General features: G+C 37.2%; 1 protein-coding gene across 1 annotated transcript in view; it reads left to right on the top strand.

Moving 5' to 3' along the window:
• The window catches only part of PTN (pleiotrophin), a 100397-nt gene that overhangs the window by 52580 nt on the left and 22029 nt on the right, over positions 1-25788 (top strand). Inside the window, exons 2-3 of the mRNA XM_025464120.3 lie at positions 24214-24329; positions 25178-25351. Coding sequence (XP_025319905.1) covers positions 24215-24329; positions 25178-25351 — 289 coding nt within the window. The 5' untranslated portion in view covers position 24214. The remainder of the gene's footprint in view (positions 1-24213; positions 24330-25177; positions 25352-25788) is intronic.

The raw sequence follows: 25788 nt of genomic DNA, 5'->3' as shown, positions 1-25788 counted from the left end.
AGATTTCAATCTATGAAATGAGACAGCTAATGATTTCCCATCATAAAACATGAATGACGCTTATTACATAATAGAATAATTAATTAGGATTCAAATCAAGTTAACTTCTTATCTGGCTTCACTGTTAACTAGCTGTGTGGTTTGGGGTAAGTTACGCAATCTATAAAAATCCTCAATTTCATAGTCTATTAACTGCAGATTAACAATGCCTGACATTGTTTATTTCACAGTGATTTTGTGAAATTGAACAAAGTAGAATCACATCATTTTGGAGTTGAAAAGTAGTTAATGGTTATTTAGTCTAATTAGGGCTTTAAAAGGAAAAGTGCTTTACAGACAAACATTTAGTACTGTATATGGTATTTTAAACCTATCTGTCCTGATTTTTTAACGCATTCTGAACTATTCCTCCAATCATTTGTTTTCCCAGCAGAGTTGCTTTAGATCTACATGTGCGTCACCCAGCCTGGTGCCTGGAATTCAGTACACGTCCATATCATAAATGTATTCAGTCTACATTAATGATTGAATGAAAAACAAAATCTTGACCTTTGAGGAGTAGACCAGCCTCACCTCCATCTGATTTGCTTTCTTTTGTGTTAATTTGGCTTGCATATCCATAAAATGGATATAATGTCCTCATTCTGCTACTCTGAGCTGTTAGGATAATTGAGGTAAAAATAGGAATTGCTGGAATATAAGAAGGGAAGTCGCTAAGGAGGTTTTCGGAAGTGTTAATGAAACTGAAACTCTCAGGATCTCGGCCGAAGCAAGTAATCACAAATAGTGGACAGTGGAGTGTTTGTAGAGAGCGGAGGGTTTATGCCTTTGAGTGCTATTTTTTCAACAAATTAACTTTGTAGGTATAGTCTTGTAAGGCTAGTTTGTGCATACTTTCCTATATCGTTGATCACATAATGATACACATAATGTGTGCACTGATGATCTCAGTGTCTTACAGATATTAGTACTGTGACATTGGTGGTTGCTCTAATCAGGGCAAACTAAGTTGCTGGGGGTTATTTGACTCTACTCAATGATCCATACATGCATATGAATTTTTAAACGTTTCCATATTTTCCTTTATTTTTATGCTGATACCGGTATAGTTGGTGATGGCCTTTAGTTTTCTTCCTTCTATTTTTTTTTAAAAGACTTTATTTATTTATTCACTAGAGACACACACAGAGAAAGAGGCAAAGAGACAGACAGAGGGAGAAGCAGGCTCCACGCAGGGAGCCTGATGTAGGACTAGATCCTGGGTCTCCAGGATCGCACCCTGAAGGCAGCGCTAAACCACTGAGCCACCCGGGCTGCCCTCTTCCTTCTAATTAATTATAGGCCTGAAAAACCAATTAGCCGAGCTTGCAGAATTACATGTAAAATTCAAAAGGTAGTGATGAATATCCTAAGAGAATCCACCACATTATATTGTTTCATTAGGTTTGACTGGTCAGCCTTTTAAATTTTTTTTCCATTCATTCTGTAAATATTTGCCAAGGACTTAGGTACTTTAGTAAGCATGTGGGTAGAAAGACTACAGGACACAGTGTTTTAGAAACAGGAAGTTGCTGGATTTATATGCCAATAAAATAAGATGTATGTTTTTTTTTAAGAGGTATGGTTTTTTAAGGAAACAAATATGATCTAGGTTAGCCACTACTCAAAATCTAGTTACAATTTACAAGGTAATAATCTCTAATCCATTTGAGTGTTAGTCCCGGCTGTCATAGTCACATTTATACATAATCAGAGTTAATTTTATATCCTATTGTCTCTGTCTGAGTTATCAGGAACTCAACCTCATTCCTCTCTGAGAAAAATTAAATGAAATGACAGTGAATATATTCCAGCTCCATATAAGGAAGAGCTTTTTAACAATTGGAGTCCCTCAAAAATGGAATGTGCAGATTTGCTCATTAGCTTCATTTTTCCATCTGTATTTACCATTTGCATATATTAATTTGGCCATCCAGTAAAGCATTCCTAGTATCCTGTGAAGTAAGTTATCTTCTGTTGCTTAAACTATTGATTTAAAAACATTCAAATGCAGGATCTCATAGTCTTCACTGTTTTATTTTAATTAATTTATTTTAAGTTGATACTGTAGTTTATTGAGGATGTAATTAGTCTTGATTTTTGTCATCAAAATAATTTCATATTTGCTCAGATTTGAGGTAGCCTGCACATTTAACTATCCTTTTGGTGTTTTTTTTTTTTTTCGCTTATTCATACAGTGTTTTGTGGAACACCGTTAAAGAGAGAATCTTCAGTGAATTTCTTATAGGTACCTCTCCAGTTGACTTTTCCAGAGTGTATCCACCTTATAATGTTACTGTCTAACTCAAACTTCATTGTCTGACTCATAGGTGTGTTTTCAGAATATGTGTCAAATGTTGCCTGAAATCAAGGTACTCTATGGCCACGAGATCATTATTGTTAGCTACTTTGTCACATAACTGAATAAGATTCATTTGGTATGACTGAACCATTTTGATCTCTTAATTCCTCTTTTATAAGTTACAATGGTAGTTTTATTCTTTAGGCTAGTTATTTCTAGGAAGTAGGGAGATTTCAATGAGTTGGGCATTTGATTCTTCCGATGAAAGGAAGGACAAAACTAAATAACCTTTTTTTTTTTTTTTTTTGGTGTGGAAACTATGAAGGCATACTTCAGGGGATCTCTGAAGGGGTAGGAAGCAAGGGATTCTCACACACCAATATGAGATCTGATGATCATGGCTGCATTCATTTCAACATTGTGTGCAGAGAATCATCAGGTGCGAGGAGAATGAGTGGGACTGTAGGAGAGAGAAGGATGATGGAAAGGAGGCTAAATGATCATGAAGTTGAAAAAAGAAAAGTGGGTTTTTAGACGAGGACAAAGTGAGTGAGCAGAATCACAATCCCTGATTTTTGTGTTTCTAATTTCTGATAAGTCACATTTCTTTCAGCTTATTTGGTAAGCAATCTTTTCATCCTTGACAAGGGCATGGTGAACAATGCAAAGAATGAACCAGACAGAATGAATGGAGATGGGGTATCCCTACCGAACTACAAGGTCATTTGATGTTTCAAACTAACCTGATGTAATGTTCTGGTTTTAGAAGATGTCACTAGGTCCCTAATGAAGTGAATTTGCCAGCCTTCTAACAAGATTTTCCCCTTTCCCAAAGCAACACTCTGCATAAACAATTAAGCCTTTCCTTGATTTCTTTTCTTGTGGATTTTTTTTTTTCCGTTCTTCTTTATTTTTTTAGTCAATGAACTCAGCCCCAAATGAAAGCTGGAGTTGTATGAACTGAATTGGCTGGAACTAGTAGCTGAAAAGCGTGCAAATCAAAGCTGGCAAGTGTTGGCTCTTCCGTTCTTGAAGGAGAGGCTAACTTCAATCCAAATGGCTTCCTGGGCAATTGTTCCATTATCCTGGGGCTTTGTTCCTGGTGTAGAACCAGACATTAATAATCCAGCTTTTGCATGCTAACCCAAGAAAATACACATCACATCTTTACCTTGCAGTGTCTTAGTACCCATTTGGACACTTCCTAGTAGTGTGGGAACTCTGTAGGAAGGGATTTTACTTGACCTATGGGGTTGGGGAGAAAGAGGAGTAGCCCACAGATGGAGATATAGACTTGTTTCCACACACATTTTGGGGAGGGAGGCAAGATTATTTTTAATTTTGCTTTAGAAAATTATTTACCTGCCAATGATTCCTTTCTAGTCTAATTGTATCCAAGAATTCCCGCAAAATGAGAAAACCTAATCTAAAGATGGTTTTCAAGTAGAGTGAATTTTTTTATTGCTAAATATTAGATCATATGAAGTTGACATATGTTTATTTTGTAGCCATTATTAAATACTAATTTCAGTTTTTGCTGTTTTCTTGTTTTAGAGAAACCTGTTTTCCCCCCAAATCTCAAACATTTTGAAGACCTCCAAAAAGCCTAAGGTACCAGACTCTCTGAATATAGGGACAGGTGGATAAATGGCCGTGAATGACAGGAATTCCATCCTGACCCTCTATTGTACTTCTTCTGTTCTACTACTTGCCTCCTGCCTCATTTTCAAATTCAGAATAATAAATTATCAGTCATCCATTTAAAGTTTGTACATGATTTTCCTAGAATCTAAAAATTTTTCTGGATACACTTTAGCTAAGAAACAGGACCTTGAATCAGTATGCCTTTCAATTTGTTGAGGTTTTACATAATTCACACTTTTACAAAGACGTATAGCTCCTCTGAAAAACATGATAGCTCTTTTCTACACAAATTACATCCTGATAAAGAATTCAAAAAGGCTCTTTGCATGCTCTTCTTACATGCTGTCTTCATATCAGCTTCTAGAAAATGTGGAGCCAAATGCAGCGTAAATCATTAGCTTGTACGTAGAGTGCTTAACAGGCATCTTGTATTTTAACTTCACTATTCAATTACAGCACATGTCTAATTTGGTTTTAAGTGATCTAGGTTCCAACCCCATTTCTCAGACTTTGTGATCTAGGGCAAGTTATCTCAACTTTCTCACGTACATTTTTTTCTCACCTGTATAATTGGAATAGTATCGACTGCCTTCTAAAGTTGTGAGGATAAAAATCAGATAAAGCTCTTAGCACAGGCAAAGCCTTTAGTCCACAGTGACTATTATCTTTCCCTACATTTATTTTCCCTCTGCCTTTTTCCTTATTTTTATTTTTTAATCTTTCTAGAACGTATACATTTTTAAAACCTACCTTAAGCTTACTGGAAGAAGCTGGACAATCAATCAATAGCAAATATTCAATTTTTAAAAAAGCTTTTATTTGAGAGAGAGACAGAGGTAGCGAGAGTGAGCACAAGTGGGGAGGAGAGGGAGAAGCAGGCTCCCCATTGAGTAGAGAGCCAGACATGGGGCTCGATCCCAGGACCCCAGGATCATGACCTGAGCCAAAGGTGGACAGTTAACCATTTGAGCCACCCCAGTATTCAACTTCTTATTTCTAAAGAAACAATGGTTTCGAAGAAGCATCTATTAAACTTCTTTGTAGGAGTTCACCTGGGGATCTTGACCTTGTTAAAATGTCAGTTATACTTTGGAAGTGTCTGGGGTGGGGGCTCGAGAAGCAGCATTTCTTATGTGCTCCCAGGTGAGGTGGATGGTGCCTGGCTCTCCAGTAGCCCTTTGTGCAGTAAGGGTTTCAGAAGAGAGAGAGGGATGTCATCTCTAGAGCTTTATAGAAACAAAATATCCAGCGCTGGGACTCCCCGAATCACAATCTCACAAAAGCAGTGAGAGGGTCTCTTATTTCTCTTATTATGAGTCAAATCGTGCAAATCAAATTTACCTGAAAGGGTCTCATGGGATTCAATTTCTAACAGGAGTCATTGTCTTTGCCGTCCTTTTGAGTCACCCCAGCTCCTTGAACAGGTATTTGGTCCTTGACTCTTGGACAGTCTTTTCCATTATACTGTATCAGTTCTCAAAGCCTTTCATTATATCACATTGAATATTTATTAGGCTCTTCTTATATAATATCTGGGCAAAGTCACACAGGATGTTCACTGGCCAAGAAACAGTCTCTAATGTTATCTTAATGATTGTTTCTGAGATAGCTGTTTGCTTTTTTAACTTCACAATAATACTGAAATGTATCTCTGAGATTGCTAGTGACTTATTGCTAATTCCTGTGGGCACCTACCTGTAGAATTTGACTTTGCTCATCATTTTTTTACTTCTTGAAACTTCCTCTTTGCTTGGTTTCCAGGATTCAACTCCCTTTGCTTACACTTGTTGCTTTTACCCCTTTGCTGCTACCCATAATTCACTTATGTAAAAACTACAATTGTTTTCACCTTTTGCGTGCCTCTCCAATTTCTTGCTTTGTCTTCTTTGGGCAGCCCCAAGGCTTTCCATTCATTCAAAGAGCCTCCGTTGACTCCATGTTCATTCCGAGCACCATACCGGAGCCCTTTTCCAGATCTATAACATCCTATCGATTTCGGTTCAAATGTCCTACTGGCACTTGAAACTCAACATGTCCATGAAGATCTTTATCACATCTTCCTAACTTCAGTCACATAACATCGTTAAGCCTTTGTGATCCATCTGAAAATTAAAGATAATAAAAGAAACTAAATAATCATATTTGCTGAGAATTAAATCACATTTAATACGTGCCCGAGGCTTAGACTACTGTCCTTCAAACAGATCACAGTATGTCTTATGAAGTGGTGTGTGAGACCCTGTTCTTTGTGTTGACACCTGTCTCTGGATTGGAGGTCAGAATTGAGGGGATACCCGAGATTTCTCCATCCACAGTAGATTCAATTTATTTGATAAAGCCAATCAATTTTAACTCTTAAGTACCTTTTCTTTTTCCCTTCATTCCTTTTCTAATGTCACAGTTTTAAGTCTTTGCAATGCCTCACCTGGAATATGTCAGATGGTCCCCTCTCAGCCTCCCTGACCCTAGTCCTGTGTCCTCCGTTCACTCTGCTGACTGTTGGCAGGGGGTCCTCTCAACTGATTGTGGTCCCCACTGCACTCCAGGTTCCTCAGAGCTCCGGGTGTCCTGAGGTAAAGCATCACTGCCCATCTCATGGGAGCCTTACACACAAGAAGGAAACACCAAGAAAGGTGGCTTCTCTCTGTTCCTTTTCAATTTCCACACTTTTCTCTCTGATGCTTGAGCAGTCTTTAACTCCTTGCTGACTCCTGGAATATATCACACTTGCTCAAGTCTGCAGGCCTGTGCCTCAGTGTTCTTTCTTCCCTCTCCTCATCTGTTATTTGGGACTAAACTCAAAATTAGTCTCCTCTGGAAACTTTTCTTAAAATCTCTGAACATACTTAGGTAATTGTTTTATGCGCATAAAAAATGATTGTAGCAGGTTTTAAACTTTAGTGCTTCATAATTTTGCACATAGAAAATAGTGTTGGATTTGTCAGATTTTTTATGGCATCTGTTGAAATGATCCTATGATTTTTCTCCATTATTCTGGTATGATGTTAATGTGGTGAAATACATGACTGTTCAGGTGTTGAAACAACCTTGCGTCCTGGAATAAATACCGCGGGTGATGATTTGTTAGCTTTTTAAATATTTGATGGATGGATTTGATTTACTAGTATCTAAAAAATATTTTCATGTTTTTATGTTCACTAGGAATATTAGTCTACAATTTCTTCAATGTCTTTGTCAGGTTTTGGTATCAAGAAAAATTCATTTAAAAAAATAAAAAAAAGAAAAATTCATTTATACTGATTTTTTTTCCTATTTATTTCAATTAACCAGAGAGATTTTTAAAACCTCAGATTATAATTCTGGATTGTTCTATTTCCTTCTTCAGTTCTGTCAGTGAATAATTCATGTTCTTGAAAATTTTGTTAGGTACAAACCATCTGGTATCATGTCTTATAGATTAATAGATCTTTTCAGATTATAAAATGTCCCTCTTATCTTGTTAATTTTCCCTGTCTTCAAATCTATATTGACTAATAGGACTATAGGCACCAGCCTTTTTATGATTACTATGTCTTTTCACTTTCAACCTTTTTAATATATATAAAATGTGTCTTTTGTAGATAGCATACAGTTCAGTATTGCTTGTTTATGTAGTTTGACAATCTGGGTTTTGCTTAATATATCTAGTGTATTTGTACTTAATCCAATTATTTGTGTGGTTTTAAACATACTATCTTGTTATTTCTTTTTATACCATCTGTTCTTCGTTCCTTTGTTTCTCCTTTCCTATTTTGGATTAATCAAAATATGTATCTTTGACATATCACTTTCTATTTAAAATGAATGTCGTATCACTTTTGTAAAATGCAAAAGTTCTTAAAACAGTATAATTGCATTTCCTTCATTTTTATTAATTGTTGTTTTACTTCTACATATGCTATAAATCCTATAACAATTTATTTATAATATATGATATTTATAATACATTATGTGTATATAAAATATATATGGGGTCTAATTACATATTACATATATTTTAACATCTATAATACATACACAGCCACACAATATTCCCTTCAATTTGAACAACATCATTTAGAATTCATTATAAAGAAAATTTGCCAGCACCTAATTCTTTCAGCTTTTTTCCTGAGAATATATTTATTTGCCTTTAGTTTTAAAATATATCAATTACAGTTTGTGATTTTTTTGTTGTCCCATGGTCTTTTGTTTCCTTTGTTTAAATAAGAAAAGGTCATTCTTGTTGTTCTAGCTTACATGACATACCTCCCTCCACAGTTGCTTGGAAGGCTTTTTGTTTTGTTCCTTTAAATTTTGTTTTCAACAGTTTAAATATGAAGGGCCTATGTGAGGCATATTTTATTTTCTTCATGCCTGGGGTGTGCTGAGCTTCTTCTGTGGGTTGATGTTTAATCAGACTATAGAAGTTTTCAATTCTTATTTCTTCAAATACTTGTGGTGCTGCATTCTTTCTCTTCTCTACTTCTGGGTTTCTTTCACTGGAGTATGATAGATTATTTAATACTGGTTCACAGTACACTGAAGCACTATTTTTTTTAAAAAGATTTTATTTATTTGAGAGCAAGAGAGAGAGAACATGAGCAGGGGAGAAGGGCAAAGGGAGAAGCAGACTCCTTGGTGAGGAGAGAGCCTGATGCTGGGCTCCATCCTAGGACACTGAGATCGTCACATGAGCTGAAGACAGACACTTAATTGTGTGAGTCACTCAGGCATCCTCTTTTTTTTTTTTTTTTTTTTTTTTTTAATTTATACCTCAGTGTCTTAGTTCAGATAATTTCTAGTGCTCTATTTTCAAGTTCAGTAAATCTCTCTTCTGCTATATCTAATATTTTATTAACCCATCCAACAAACATTACATATGTAGTTTTCAGTTCTGTAATGTCCATTTGATCCTTCTTTTTTACAGTTCTCACTTTTTTCTGCCAAGATTCCTCATTTATTATTGTGGTATTTCCATCTTTTCTTGTAATCATTGACAATATTTATCCTATCTACAGTGTTCTCAGTGAATGGCAACATTTATTTCATCTTGGAATCTGTTTCTTTTTTTAGATTTATTTATTTATTTGAGAGAGAGAGCAGGGGAAGGGGCAGAAGAGAGGGAGAGGGAAGGAATCCCACGCTGACTCCCTGCTGAGGACAGAGCCTAGCAGGGTGCTCTGTCACACCACCCTGAGATCATGACTTGAGCCAAAATCAAGAGTCAGGTGCTTAAGCAACTGAGCCACCCAAGCACTCCTTGGAATCTATTTCTGTTGACTATCTTGATTATGCCCTGCTTCACAGTTCTTTGGCATGAACAGTTTTAAAGCTTTATTGAATTTAACTGATATACCCCAAACTTCACAAATTTAATCTATTCATTTGATGACTTTTATGTATGTAAATCGAAACTTGCAAAATTATCACAATTAAGATAATTAATGCATCTATCACTTGCAAAAATTTCCTGATGCCTCTTTGTAATCTTTCTCTCATCATCCTCCAAATGCTCCCAAATTCCATATTTAAGTAATAATCTTTTTGTCACTTTATGAGTTTGCATTTTCTAGAATCTTATGAAAATACAGTTGTACAGTACATAGTATTTTTTTATAACATCTAAGCACAATATTTTTAAATTCATACATGTTGCATGTATCAGTTAACTTTTATTTATTTATGCTTAGTCAGATAATACAAGTAAGCCACAATTTATTTACCAGTTTACTTGTTGATGGACATTGGAGTTGTTTCCAAGTTTGGCATTTATTTATTTATTTAAGATTTTATATATTCATGAGAGACACGGGGTGGGGGGAGGCAGACACACAGGCAGAGGGAGAAGCAGGCTCCTTGCAGGGAGTCTGACGTGGGACTCGATCCCGGGACTCCAGGATCATACCCTGGGCTGAAGGCAGGCACCAAACTGCTGAGCCACCCAGGGATCCCCCAAGTTTGGCTGTTATAAATAAAGTAAGCCTCTATGAATATTTGTATATAAGTCTCTGTGTAGCCCCAAGCTTTCAAGTGTTTGGGGAAAATGCCTAATAGTAGAGTAGTCAATTTGTATGATAGGTATATGTTTGGATTCTTAAGAAACTGCCAAAATGATTTCCAAAGTGGTTGCAATCAGAAGATTATGAGAGTTAAACTTACTCAACATTTTCTAACACTTGCTGGGGTCAGCCTTTAAGTCATGTGAGTGAGTATATAGGGTATCACACTGAGGTTTTCCCATTAACATCGAACATTTTTCATGTGCTTATTTGCCATTTGTATATCTTCTTTTAAAAATGTTCAATTCTTTTGCCCACATTTTTATTGGATTTTCTTATTGTTATTGAGTTGTAAATGTTCTTTATATATTCTATATTGAAACCCTTTGATAGATACATATCTTGCAAATATATAGTCATATAATTGATATTTGTATGTTGATCTGGTATTCTGCAGCATTACTGAACTCATTTATTCTTCCTGGTAGCTTTTGGGGGTAATTCCATTGATTTGTGAGTAGAATCTTGCTCCTTCCAGGCTCTTTGATAATTCTATGTTCTTGAGTTGAGAAACCTGGTGCAGCCTTTGAGATACAATTAAGGTTTATTGGGTTATGATTTTCTGTAATTTCTTTGCAATCAAAAGTAAAAGTTGCATTTCCAGTGTAGATTTATGATCTGTGACAGGCTGATCCACAAATTTAGGTCCTTCTTCAAGGTCTCACTTTCATTATGTGTTTGACCCTTTGGCAAATGTAGAAGAGCTGCTTCTTGGGGTTGGTGCTAACTGCTGCCCTGAGAATTCTCTGCCTCACACAGCCATAGGATATTTATTCTTTACCTATCCAATATGATATTGTCAGATAACTTTCATTTGCTTAACGGTATATTAGTGAATATGAAAATCTGCATGCTGTTTTGTTGGTTATGTTTTTAATTGAGTCACTTCATTTGAACAAATAAAGCCACCAGCTATTAAAGATCCCACCTGAACTCAGTAGTTAATAAAAGCTGTACTGACCTGTTTAGAAGAGCATGAAAATATGGTAGTGATCTTGATGAATTTAATTTTTTAAAATTAAATTGAAGCTGAGATTTATACTTTTTTTTTCCTTCTTAATTTATTGTATGCCTGATGCTTGATTTTTGACTGTTAAATCCACCTTGCTTTCTGGGGAACAAACCTAAACTGGTAATTCCTGATTGATTTTGGTAGCATTTTGTTGAGGAATTTTTCATTTCTGTTCATAAGAAGGTCCTGCTCTTTTTACTTCCTCATTTTCCTGGTCTGGTCTTGACCTGAAGGTTATACTGCCACATAATATGAGTTAATCAATATTCTTTATTTTTCTTATTCTCTGGGAGAATTGTGTAAGGTTGGAATGAACTGGTCTTTGATTGCTTTGTGGATATTGCTTTTTTATTTAACCTAAACAGACTTTATATTCCTTTTTTTTTGGGGGGGGGGGTAAAGTAACACGAAAGTTGCAATAAATCTCTGCAAGATGTGTGTGACCATGAAAACACTGCTGAGATCAAGGTAGAGAACATGTGGTTGCTTGCTGAGTGAGTCTGAGTAAGTATACATTTTTGTTTCCAGTCAACACGGGGCATTTATTTATGATGTGTTAGTACTACTGAGAAATTAGTTCAGTTTGTCAATACAGATGACTTTGTTTGGATTTTTACTGCCGCAAATTAAGAAGTGTTCTTTAACTATTCAGAAGAGATTTTTTTTTTTCAGAAAAGATTTTGGAAAGAACATTAGACACTTCTTTTATCATAAACACATTTGCTTTCAGTTACAGCATTTTTATATCTCACACAAAATATGGTATATACTTTCATTGCTCTGGTCTCCATAATGAGTTAGTAATCTAGTAGGTTTTGTGAAATAAGATATAACTCACATCTGTGTCTCTCTTATAACATAGCCTATAATACACATTAATATACAATATATAATATTATATATTATATATTATATAATTATTATAACATAGCCTATAATTGCATTTAGTAGGTGGTCACTAAATATTCATTGATAATAATTAGGATTTCAAAGTTTTGCCTGCTGTGACTCCAGCTTATCTACGCTGTACTTTCTTCTTTTTACTACCAAAATATAGTAAACTATAGCTTCTACATTGAACTGTTTACTTTAAATTGGTTTCTTGATTTCTCACGTAGAGCTTTAGCCAGTTCTGTTTCTCCCACTGGAATGCTTCGTATTCCAGATTTACTTATCATATTCCAAACCATCTTAAAAGATCATATTGCCATTATGTTTATTAAGCTGTCCCTGGTTAACTTTCATAAAGATATGCTGTCTTCCACCCCAACTATCTTCCTCTAAGAACCACAGGAGCTACCATGGATGGAGCACATGAGATGCCAGTCATATTATATCTGTTACCTCATTTTAATCTTCAAACAGATTGTAAGCCTACATAATAAGTTTCCATAAAGGAGGATACTGAGTAAGAGATTGACTACTTTGTTCGGATCACTGATGGAATATTTTTGGAGTCATTGTGGAGAAAATCTTGCTGACTCCAAAGCCTCTTCTCTTTCCACAGTATTAAAACAATTTTTATTGCCATATGACTTTCTTTTATACTATCCTCATACGATCATACTTGTTAGACTATGCATTTGATCTTTGATAAGAGGATAAAATCACACCAAATTCTTGTAAAGTATGAAACTGTTGAAATAGACACTTGTAAACTTCCTATTTGTAAATTATGTAAATTCCTGTTAATACCACAAGCAAGGTATTTTGAATACTCAAAATATATTTCATATTTACATCACCATACGTGGGACATCTGTTCAGTTCTGCTTTTTGAACAAAAAGTTTTGCGTTATTGTATCCTCCCCAGCATAGACTTGAGATTGGCTAGGCCAGTGACTATTAAATTTATTTTTCATTTTTGACTAGTGAAACTTACAAGGAAACCAATGAGGAAAGTAGTGAAAGAAGGACTGCTCTAGCCAGAGGGGAGATAAAGGTGAGGGACATGGGAGGCTTTCAATAAACCTGCTCAGGATGCCCTTAATGCCTTACACCAGCCTTCGCTGTCTCTCTGTGGAAACACCAGTAATCTAAAAATCACTGCTTCAGCCCAACTTTGTTTTTCTAATGAAAATCTAAAAAATCTAAAATCTAAAATCTAAAAATCTAAAAAAATCTAAAAAATCTAAAAATCTAAAAAATCTAAAAAATCTAAAAATCTAAAAATCACTGCTCTAGCCAGAGGGGAGATAAAGGTGAGGGACATGGGAGGCTTTCAATAAACCTGCTCAGGATGCCCTTAATGCCTTGCACCAGCCTTCGCTGTCTCTCTGTGGAAACACCAGTGATCTAAAAATCACTGCTTCAGCCCAACTTTGTTTTTCTAATGAAAATCTAAAATCTAAAAATCACTGCTTCAGCCCAACTTTGTTTTTCTAATGAAAATCAGAAGGATGTGTGTGTGTGTGTGTGCGTGCGTGCGCGCGTCTGTGTGCGAGGTTTTTGAGTCTTGGATCTTGTTCTTGACTCTCAGTGATAATACCTTCGTAAAAAATCCCACAAAATGAAATCTCTGAAAGATCCATAAATTGACAAGTAGCAACAACAAAACCCAACCCAAAGAGCCATCACGTAGAGTATCTGGATGGATTGTTGATTGGTGGCTCTCCCCTCCGTGGTAACTATAGTTTTAGCCATGTTTGTATAACAAGCAGCCTTTCCTTCTCTCTGGGATCTTCCCTTGCTTCTCTATCTTCCTCTCTCACAGCTCCTAGGATGTACTCACTTCCGCTTCTCCTTTGGAGATCCATCCACTGCTACGTGCTGCCCTGTACTCTACATTCTAATCACATTTTTCCCCTGAATATTATTACAAACATCTTCACCCATTTGCTTTCTTCTGCCTGAAGTTCCCTTCTTTCCTTATTTTCTTAGAAGGCTTCAACTGTTTTTGTTTTGTTTTTCAAAAAATGCTCCAACCTTCTACCTCATTCAGACTTGCTAAGCAAAATTAGTACTTGGGCCTATACACTCAGATAACACCGTGCGTATAATTTTTCCTAATATTTGCCACCGTGAATCATCATACTCACTTGTCTCCCTTTTCTCCCCTTTAGAACTCTTTTGGGGAAGGGCTGTATCATATTCATATTCATATTCCCATGCTCAGCATAGACTCAGCCTTTCACAGGTGCTTTCAAAATTGGCAAATAGACGTATAACAAAAATGTCCTAAATATCACACTTCTCCAGCAGGTGCCACCATGCCATAAAGGATATTTTGACCTGAAAGTTCTCTGCATTTGAGACACTGAGTTATGCAAAATTAAATGAATGCCCTACTTTATCAATCTAATTGATATGCACTTAGTTAAAATCAAAGGTGGAACGCTGTTGAATTTACTTCTGTGCTGTGAGCAGAGTACACCTGAGGTTATGCATGCATGCGCTTAGGACGTATTCTTTTCAAGGCTTAGTATTTAAATAAGACAGCTTAACAAGGCCAAAATGAAGGGCTGTTTAGTAACAGACTTCATTATAAACATAATGCTTATTTATGTGAGACTTTAGGAATCTGAGGCAATGATCAAACCATTCGAGAATAAATCAACATGATGATTTTAGACTTGAAGAAGAGTTACTGAAAATAAAGGGAACCTGTAAGTAAGGAAAATTAAAACACTAAATTCCCAGGGCACTGCTCAGGCAGGGTAAGCATCTGCCTCTGGCTCAGGTCATGATCCCAGGGTCCTGGAATCGAGCCTCACATCAGGCTCCCTGCTCAGTGGGGAGTCTTCTTCAATGGACTTCTGCCTCTCTTTCCTGCTCATGTTCTCTCCTTCTCTCTTTCAAATGAATAAATAAAATCTTTTTTTAAAAAAACCCACTAAATTCTCCGTAGAAACAAATCTCTCTCAAATGTAGGAGACAGAAGAAATCACCATTATTTAGTAAAGGTATAATGTGGAAAGGTAAGATTACAATGGTGTTTTTGTTTAACCTTTTGTCTTTGTACCCTTAGAAGTAAACTACCTCTATGAATACTTTGCATTTCACAAGCAAGATGGAGAAAGCTGACTTAAATTAAAAAAAAAATAATAATAAACCACTCTAAAATCAAAGGTCCTGAGCTATTTAAGAAACACATGAATTAACATGTATTTTAGTTACTATTGCAACTAGATAACACTGCCTGGGATGTCTTTACATTTCTGTGTGCTTTCCCCACCCCAATATGACCTCAGCGACCAGCACCTAATTCTGTTCTCCAGAGGTCTGCTGTCTTGGGAGAGAGGATAATGGGCAAACAAAAATAAAGATATAATACGTCCAACAATAATTTGTGCCAAGGAAAAAGTAAAGCCAGGTGAGGGAACATGCATGTGTGAAATTAGTGCAATTTTAGATAGTGGAATGAGTTATCATATTTGACCCTGGGCTGTTTTTTCTCTTATTTTTCTCTAATTTATGTTATTCTATTCAGTTAAAAAATATGTCACTAACATCTGTGTGTCAAACACTGTTCTAAACTTTATAAATGAATGTAACAAAAAGTTAGTGTCTTGTCCCTTAAAAGGTTTATGGATTACTGAAGGAAAATGTATACAGTTTGTGTACACACAGTTATATACACAAATGCACATGCACACACTGAAAGTTATGCTATGATGTTAAGGTTTTTTTGTTTTCCCCCCAGTAGGCTCCATGGCTCCATGCCCAGCGTGGAGCCTAACACTGGGCTTGAACTCATGACCCTGAGATCAAGACCTGAGCTGAGATCAAGAGTTGGACACTTAACTGACCAAGCCACCCAGGCATCCCTGATGTTAAGGCTGTTGAAAGAATTCAGCAGTAGAGGGTATTCTAAATGTTAGTCATTCTAAGAGGACCTCAAAAGGTTCATGGCTTGTATTGTTGGCAGTTTTTCAGAGATGAGCATTTACTTCCTGGCTGGTGTGTGGGAGTGAGTCAACTAGCTAGCGAGGAGCCTGAGCTCCAGTAACTGCTCAGTGACTACAGATTTTTATTCTCCATTTGCTTTGTGCTTTACAATTCTGTAATTGTATGTTTTCATTTTGTTTTGGTTTTATTTATTTATTTTTTATTTTATTTTATTTTTTTTTAAGAAAGGAATGACTGTTAGAATCGGTTGCTAGTAATGGTAAAAAAAAAAAGTTAAAGGGGCCTTATAAAGTGATGGTTATTAAATATAATGGTGTCGTGGGCTCATGATGTTTTTCAGTTTTCTGTGCTTCCGTTCATAGTCAGTAATATGCCCCTTGAGCATTCAGGGTTTGTGAATGAGCAGAGTTTGTGAAATGGACATGGCACAGTGAGCTCCAAAGACAAAGAGGACAATGTTGCCTTGACAAAGGCTTCTCTGAAGGTGAAAATCCCATATGCAAAACTTCAGGATGAGATAAGAGTTTGCTAGGTAGAGAGATGTGGGAAAGAACTGGTTGCATGAGATAGCAGGAGCAAAAGATGAGTTGACTGAAACAATATTTTTGAGTTTAGAGAATAAGAGACCCATGGGTTGAGTGTAGGAGGGTGAGCACAGGTGGAAAGGAACTCCTGTGAGAAAGAAAGATTTGGGGATGCTCTAGATATTCTGTTTACACCTTGGCTTTGTAGGATATAGGTCAGAAGGAAGCAAGAAAGGCCACTTCATGCTGCAAGAGAAATCACAAGATAGTACAGTCATCTATGAGGAGAACTGGACTGCCATTTGTGCCCAGTGAAAATTCAGTGTTTTCCATTCTATTCTAGGAACATCCCACCCCAAATGCCAATTTGTTGTCTTAGTACAGTTAAGGATAAAGGAAAAAGGGGGCTGCAACAGAAGTTAAGAAAGCCTACTGACAGAAGGCACTGTGGGGCTGCCATGTGCCAGGTACTGCGATGCTAACTTTTCATGCATACTCTCTCATCTCAAAACACGGTGAGACAGACTTTAGAGCCATGTCTACAGCTAAAAAAAGTAAGCTCCAGAGAAATTAAATGTAGTGCTTCATTACCTAGCCAGAGCTGAGATCTTAACTCAAGGCTGACCTACTATAAAGCCCTTACTTAGTCCTCTGTATCAAGCTGTAGCAGATGGATACGAAAGGGATTAAGAGGAAACTAGAACATTCTAAAAGTCGATTTCCACTTACTTTTGATTATGACAAATGAAAACAGTAAAGGAATACTACAACTAACCCAAGTCCCTTTTGAACTCACGTGATTCCAAAAAATAATTGAATAAACATAACTTCACTGTCATATTATGGAAGGTAACCAAATCGATTTCCTTTGAATGCTTGCTTCTGTTGATTGATTTTTCCCTCTTTTTCATCCCTGAATGTTTTTATGTATTTAGAGTTGAATTTGAAGTAGAAAGCCATTTTCAAGAAACCTACACATCCATGTAAAGATTAATAGGGGTCAGAGGTGAGAAGGCTCATGGTTTTAGTAAAAAAATGGGTTTCCTACTATATTGCCACGTCAGAAAACAGGAGATATCATGTTTTAAATTAAATAAATGCTGGTCATTATTTTTCTTGGGGAAGGTAAACATTTCCTAACATGATGATTTGGTTGGTTTACTTTTTGAAATATGGGATTAGATATTCATATAGATTATACACTGGTAAGATCTCAGGTTTGACTAGGCTGCTTACTAGTAAGTCAATAGGAGTTAGAAATTGTTGGTTGTTGGTCAAACCTTCAGTGGACCCATTGATTTTAGCAGAGTAGAGAGAACAAGATCAGTCAGGAGGACTGGATGGCTGATTATTGAATTCCAAAAGAATTAGAAAAGCTTAGCGGCTAACATAAGACTGTTCCATCTCAGAAGATAATGATGAGTAGTGAAAGTGATAATTAGGGGCCTTGCTGCAAAATATCAGTAAGAGATACTTTATTTTTCTGGCTCTTTCTCAGTCGTATGGAAGAAGCCATCCATAACCCACCTACCGAACTAGTCCTCTTCAAACTCACATCACCTTTTTACTTTGTTCATAAAATTTACCACAGTCAGAAATGGTCTTATTTATGAACTTATTTACTTGCCTTTTTGTTTACATGTTATCTTGTAACATGTATCTTGTAACTTTACCCCCTAAGTGTAAGCACCACAGGGTCAGTACTCTGGTCCATATAATTCAATTCCTTGCCACCACTGCCTAGACCAGCTTATGCTACAAAGGATGCAACTCTTTCATACACAGACTTTTTTAATAATTGAGTAAATGGATACAGGTATTGGTTAATGTTAACCAATATTTGTGATATTCCAGGTATTGGTTAATATTAACTAAGTCAATATTTATAGAGTACTTAAAATAGGTCCTTGCATATAGTATAATAAAAGTTTAACTCAATGAATATCTTCCTAAAACGAGCTGAACAATCTCCCTCAAGCTGAGGTCACTTCTGATAAGAGAACAGAGACATTTAATTTTAAGACTGCAATAATTGGAATGTGATTAATAGTTAATGCTCCATAACAGAATATCTGACCATTAGTGGTTTTGTTTGCTTCATACGGAACTTAAAGGAAATTAAATCTTTGGCCTTAACTGAATCCCTGTCTTTACCCTCAAGAAAGAGAAATGCAAAATTGTTGTCCTTCCCTTACACTTCATGACATTTTGTAGTTGTTACCAGAACATAGTGAACCACAATTGGCTATTTGACAGTGTAAACTTTATTGGAGTGCAAGTTTCATGAGAACAAGCATAAAACTTACCACTTGTCATTGATGTATTCTGAGACTATAGCCCAATGGCTGGCATAAGGCAGGTGTCCCCAAAATGTTTAATGAAATAATTTGCTAATGTCAGGAGGAAGGAGGTATCAGGATATTTTTGGAATCTTCCCGAATCCTCCCATAAATATAGATGGTGCAGCTTGGTAGATAACAAAACTAAAACCCAGGGACAAGGTTTAAAGCAAAACTCAGGACAGATTTTTATTATTATTTCTCACAGCTCTGGAGGCTGGAAGTCTAGGATCAGAGTGCCAGGATCTGGGGCTCTGGGTAACAGACTGCCAGCTTTTCATTGTATCCTCACATGGCAGAGGGCAGAGACAGAAAGGAAACTCCCCCGTGACTCTTATAAGGGCACAGATCCCATTCATGAGAACTCATCCTCATGACTTCTTGGATCTTAATTGCCTCCTAGTATCATCTGCATGACGAAGGGTAGGGTATCAATATACAAGTTTTGGGGGGATATGAATATTCAGTCCATAATATCCTACCGATAATCATGGAGTAGTGCCCATTGCTGTTAGCATGACAGAAGGGCCAAACACAAACGTTGTGCAGCTCCTGGTGAAACAGCACAGTGCCACTTACAGTCCTGCCAAAGGGATCACACCTGAGTCTGATTAAGCCTCTGCATCCAGCTGCCTATTTGCAGCCAAACAAAGGAATGTTGAAATTCATCATGAATTTGCAATCATCGAAATCCAGAATGTGGGCTACTGCTGATTAAATGGCCTGGTTCTTGTAAAAAATGAAAAGCCAGAAAAGGAAAAAGGAGCTAGAGGATAAGCCTGTGTAATAAAGAGCAATTCAAAAGACATCAGTTTTTAAAATGAGATGTGTCAAAGGAAGCTCACTTGAGTAAAACCCTCAAGAAGTGCAGAGGCAATTACTGCATATTAGTGTTGGGGGTACAGGGCTATGATGGGGATGGGGAGCATGTTAAAGGCTTTGGATAGGAGTGGAAAATTTATAATTTACGAAGTTATGTATTTGCTTTCTGTGGTTTTCTGTACCTCGTGTTTTTGATTTTACAATAAAAAGTAAAAAAAAGATTTCATAGGAGTTTGGACAAATAGATGACAAAGTCTAGAAAGGTCTAGTGATGTGTAATACATGATGCAGAAGCATTTCACATCATTCACTGATGACCCTGGTTATGTGTGTGTATACACACACACACACACACACATTCTGCACTGATTATGTATGACTGCTTTAGATTCTGGCTGTTGTCTGCAGCCTAACTTCCTCAGTAAATTTCATATCCCCTTGGCTTAGACAAAGGACTGAAAAATCAGTTGAGCTGGCAAATTAATTCCTCTGATGCCATGTTTTAGTGATACTTTTCACTAGCAGAAAGTTTACCAAGGAGCTGCTATGGACTGGGGCCCTGGCCCAGGTATTTAAAACAGAAAAAGGGGATTGGAATGGTTTCTCCACCCCGAGGGCATAAAGTACAGTTGCAAAGTGAGATTTTTTTTCCCCCACATTTCATACAAGTTAAATTGCCTTGATATGATCCCTGATTCTCAACATGGAACCTCTTGACTTCCATGAACTTCAAAGAAAATACTGAGGATAAAGGTCCTCAGGTTTATTTTAACCTAAGAAGTCAAAAGGCAGAATGAATTTGTGCCCTGATCACGCTGAACAAATCTTCAGTTGACAGTCAAATCATATCTCTTTCTCCTTTTCGGTTTCATTTTTTTGTCTTTTGCTTTTGAATGATGCTAGATAGTTCAAGGTGTGACACCTGTTATTTCTCATTAAGAAGTATTATCGTTTTGCAATACAAATATTGAGTCATTATGTTGTACACCTGACACTAATATAATGCTGTATGTTGATATATCTTAATTTAAAAAGTTAAAGAGAATATTTCTTTGTGGTAAGAAGAGTGTAGGGGTGAATTAACTTTATTCAGCAACTAATCATACATTTCTTAATATTCTGGGTTGGCTCTCTGTCTACATCTGCATTTTCACAGTAAGCCTCTCAAGTAGTTATAATCACTCCCACTTTGCAGGTGTCAAAACAGAAGTTCCAATGATTGGTTTTTGCCTGAGGACATTCCCAAAATTAGGTGGTGGAGCTGGAGCCTCAGCCAAAGCTTCTGCCTCCAGTTCCCATGTTTGTCCTTCCAAACAGATCACTAAGGGGCCAATTCGATTCTAGCATCCTTGTCTTGTGTTTATACCAGAGGTTGAACACCTTTTAAAATTCCAGATCCTATTAAAATGCTAAAGGAAATGGAACTCTCTTTTTTTTTTTTTCCCCTTCTCGTCAGCTTTTCCTCTAGGGAAGGGATGAGGATTTAATAAACTAACACTTTTCCTTTAATTTCTTTCACTTTAATTTCCTTTCATCTCTGAGCTTTACACTTATGAGTGATGGAGATTAACTCAACAGTAATTTCCAGAAACCACCATCCATCTAAGGCAGTCTTCTATTTGACTATTAAACCCTATGAAATTAAATCTATCAGGGCAAGTACAACGAAAGATGGAAGTTAGAGGAGGTGAAAATAAGGAAACGGTTCAAAAGAACAGCCGGTTCGGCAAGTCATCCTCTTCCACTGTTTGATTTCCCTCAGTGCAAAAACTGAGCTGTGATCAATGTCTCTGTCTCTGTTCATCTCGCACCCTGCTGGAGAGTGGACAGGGTTAAACTATATACAGAGAGAACTTTTGCCTTTACTTGATGCTAAGGACAAATAAACAATCAGCTATGCAGATGCCACAAGCAGGGGAACTGTCAGCTACACATGTACTGAAGACTCAAGTATTTACTACAGCAGCAGGCATCAGCGTGCTAATTGGACATTGTTTGGGAACACTCGAATTTGGGGATAATTTCAATCCTCCCTTTTCTAAAACCCCTTACTCTATTAAATAATCTTTATTCATTTTCTCCAGCCAGAAGAATCTAAGCTATCAAAATATAGGCTCAAGCAGAATAGGAGGTAGGGGCGAAGGAAATGAGAAGAAAGATATTCTCCAACTCACCCCATGGCCGATCGCATATTTTACACAGATAGACTTCCTGTACACGTGGACTTGTGTGCATTTTTCCTCAGTGCATCTAAAACTGAAATTCACCATTCACCCACTTCTTAAGGTTCTGAATTGTTCTGAATTAATATCAGAAACAGAATGGCTGCATTTCCATTCTAACTCTCCCAATTTTCATCCAATTCCTCTCTCTGCTTCCTTCCTGTCAGCTTACTCGATGAGTAAGGTAACTTCATGACTTAAAACAAGTTTATCCTTAGGAAATTCTGGTCTGGATGGGTTTTTTTTTTCCTTTGAAATGAAGTGAATTTGACTTAAGAGAAAGCTTTTTGAAAATAAATGTAAAAGAACTTAGTAATGTAAAACTAGAAATGCCCAGGTTAAAATGAGCCAGTGAGAGCACCTTTCTGTTAATAACTGTGCCTGCCGGTGTGGCTGTGGTTTTCTGGGGGGCTCCAAGGGCTCCTGCCCTCTCCTCTTGCTGCAAATATTACAAGAACCTACAAGGATCAGCCCATTGTGTGGTCAGAAAGTTTGCTCATGAGCTGTGCTATCTCAGTGGGAACTGGTGAATTCTCAAAGGACTCTAATCCAGTATCTAAATGCTTCAGGTATTCCTAGGTAATTGTTAAAAGTAAAAGCAAATTCTAACTCGGAAAGAAATACATTTAAAGTTATGAATTGAAAAGTTAATTTACCCTTTGAGAAAACTCAAATGAGGGTTCCTGGGTGGCTCAGCTGGTTAAGCGTCCAACTCTTAGTTTTGGCTCAGGTTATGATCTCATGGATCCCGAGGTTGAGCCCTGCACTGAACTCTGCGCTCAGCGGGGAGTTTGCTCGAAAATTCTCTCTCTCTGCCTCTCCCTGTACTCACACACTTGTGTGCAGTCTCCCTCTCTCATTCTCAAATAAATAAATATTTAAAAAAGAAAAAAAAAACTGCCTCTAAAGTGGTCACTGAGAGTAGGTTCTCAGCCAGCCTTTGGAGAAAACAACAGGAGAACTTCACTTTGATTCACTTTACACCTAATAATTTTACATGATATTCAAATATATGGCAATATATATCAGTATGGATGCACCAGGGTAGTCAACTCTAAGAAGTCTTGCCAGCCAGGAAGTCTAGACTGGCTTTACATATCATTCATGCCCAATGAAAGGCACGGGAAAAGTCTCAGAATCAATAGGAATATTTCTGTGTGAGCATTAGTGAAGTATAGTTATAAAAATTCAGCATTAGGAGGATGAACAGAGCATCCAGTATTAGAGTTTAGAGAGTGATGGAGATGGTGAATAGCTAATTAGGACTTATGAGTCAGCAAAAGGACCAAATGACCAAAATACTCATTTTAATTAGTAAATGAAATATGCTTCATTCATACGATGGAATCCAAAGTCATCAAAAAAAAAAAAACACTAATAAGGGATAGTATTCCCATGACACAGAGAGGGAGACAAATTTGCAGACAAGGATATCATTTCATAGATGATTTTGAATTATAGAAACAAACTGTAGAACCAGATGATCTCAGTCCTGTGTGTTTTTGGGTGTGTGTGTGTGTCTGTGTGTGTGAGGTTTTGTTGTGCACACTCAAGGAAATATAAAATCACTCTTCTGGAAAAACAAATCCTCAGAGCTAATGACCATGGGTGAGCATGTTGACAATTAGTTGTCATGAGTGACTTCAAGTACTAGGACAGTTTTTCTAATGTAATCTGGGATTATTGATTCATATAAAATGGGGAGAATTTTAAATTATGAGGGAGTGTAATCTCTTTATCCTAGAATTTAGAAGATTTCAGGACTGTATGTGAGCTACACACGTGTTTGAAATAAATCAGTGTGTTAGCTGTACTTCTGTCTTCTGCTTCACTCTTTGGTGGACCAATGAATAATGGAACAGTGGTGATAAAATAATCATGATTATAGGAAACGTTTAAAAAAGTCAGAGATGTTGGTCATTATGACACATCTAAAGATAAAGGCAAATAATATGCTGGCCCAGATAATCCATTAGCTGTGTCATTCAAATTATCCATGTGGACTACAACACCAAGGTTGTTTCTAGGGATTGTTACAAAGATGACCGTAGTTCTCGACACAGTACCATGTGTCACCGTCAGCAACATTAACTGCAGGAGTCCATTCAAAAAACATGCCATGAAAATTCTTTTGCTTCCTTAATTCCTGAGTCATACTCAGCAAAGCAAATGATTGTGTGTGAAGTTCTTATATGGAGAACCGTTGTATTTTTGTCGGTGAATATCTGACTAATTGCAGATGCACTTACTTCAGTGGCTGTTGTTGAGAAAAGATAGATTCAGCCTGAGAGCACTGATAGAAATCTTCCAAAAATCTATTCCAGAAATGGAAAATGGTGCCCTCCATTAAGGAGTTCCACCAGCCTACCTCTCTGACTTAGGATGACACCACCTTCTTCTGTTGCTCTGTTTTTTCCTAGAATGCAGTCCCAACAGTACGTGCAGCAGCGTCGAAAATTTGCAGCTGCCTTCCTGGCATTCATTTTCATCTTGGCAGCTGTGGACACTGCTGAAGCGGGAAAGAAAGAGAAGCCAGGTAAGCTGTAGGGTTGTGAAGGCAAGACTGCTCATGGATTAATGTCTATCTGATCCAACTACCTGATTTTTGTCTTCCCTCCCTCCCTCCCTCCTTCTTCCCATCCTTTCTTCCTCTTTCCATGTATTTAGAGGAAGCTAAGTGACACCCCTGACACCCCCCCACCATCCATCATAAGCCCTAAGATATGATGACGATTAACATAATGATCATATCAGTAGCTACCATGTACAAAACACTGACGGGCAGTCAGGTGTCTTACTTTAGGTTGCCGCTCTTCCTCAGAAAGAGTCCTGCAAGGAATTTTTGTTTTATCTTACATTAGCAAAGGAGGAAACTGAAGCTTAGAGCAATACAGCATCTTCCCTGTGTCACTCCCAGTGTCATAAATAGTAGGCTGTGGAGCTGGGAGTCTGTGTATGTCTGTGATCCACCACATTTAGCTTATGCGATTCCATTTCCAAGACAGAGAAAAGAACATTGACTTGCAATGAGATGCTAATCTGACAACCGTGACTTCCAATAGACTGTTTCCTTATTTTTCGTGTTTCACTGTTTTTGAACATCTTCTACAGAGGCGTGTGCTCCTAAAAGGAGATGTCATTAAATCCCTGGTACAGCCCCTCGCACCTAGAATTACATTAGTATTGGTTCTATCTCCTTCAGCTTTCCTTCTCCCTTCTCTTGATTCGTCATTTGGTTAACACTCATCAAAGTGCTCCTGTTGACTGGACAGGGAAGATGCAGGCAAAAAGCACAGACCCCTCAGTTAAGGTGCTCTGGAATGAACTTTGTTATAGGAATGAGAGTTTTCCAGAAGTTGACTGTTTTTCCATTCTTCTTTCCAGAAAAAAAAGTGAAGAAGTCTGACTGTGGAGAATGGCAGTGGAGTGTGTGTGTGCCCACCAGTGGGGATTGTGGCCTGGGCACCCGGGAGGGCACCCGGACTGGAGCTGAGTGTAAGCAAACCATGAAGACCCAGAGATGTAAGATCCCCTGCAACTGGAAAAAGCAATTTGGAGGTAAGCCCCACCGCTATTGTCCTATTGATTTAATCTTCCTCTCTGAGCTAATGCTTGCATTTTTCCACCAATTATCTTTTTCAGATTGACTACCACTTATTTTAAGTAAGTTGATTTTATCAGATTGCAAATAGCCAGATATCTTGCCTTACCCCAGGGTTTCTCCACTCTGGTGCTACCATCCTTTTGGGCTGTGTATTTTTTTTGTTGTTGTAGAGGGCATTGTAGGATATTATTCTGTGCATTATAGGATATTTGCCAGCATCTCTGGCTTCTAATTCACTAGTTTCCTCTAGTACTCCTCACCTCCACCAACTGTGACTGCTAAAAATGTCTCCAGATATTGCCAGATGACCGCTGAGGTCAAAACAGTCCCAGATTGAGAACCACTCTTGTACCAATCAGGACATGAAATATACCCTTTTTTTTTTTGAAAT

Source organism: Canis lupus, chromosome 16 (genome assembly GCF_003254725.2).
Source record: "Canis lupus dingo isolate Sandy chromosome 16, ASM325472v2, whole genome shotgun sequence".
In the NCBI taxonomy this organism is placed as follows: Eukaryota; Metazoa; Chordata; class Mammalia; order Carnivora; family Canidae; genus Canis; species Canis lupus.
This window is presented reverse-complemented; position numbering and strand designations above follow the sequence as displayed.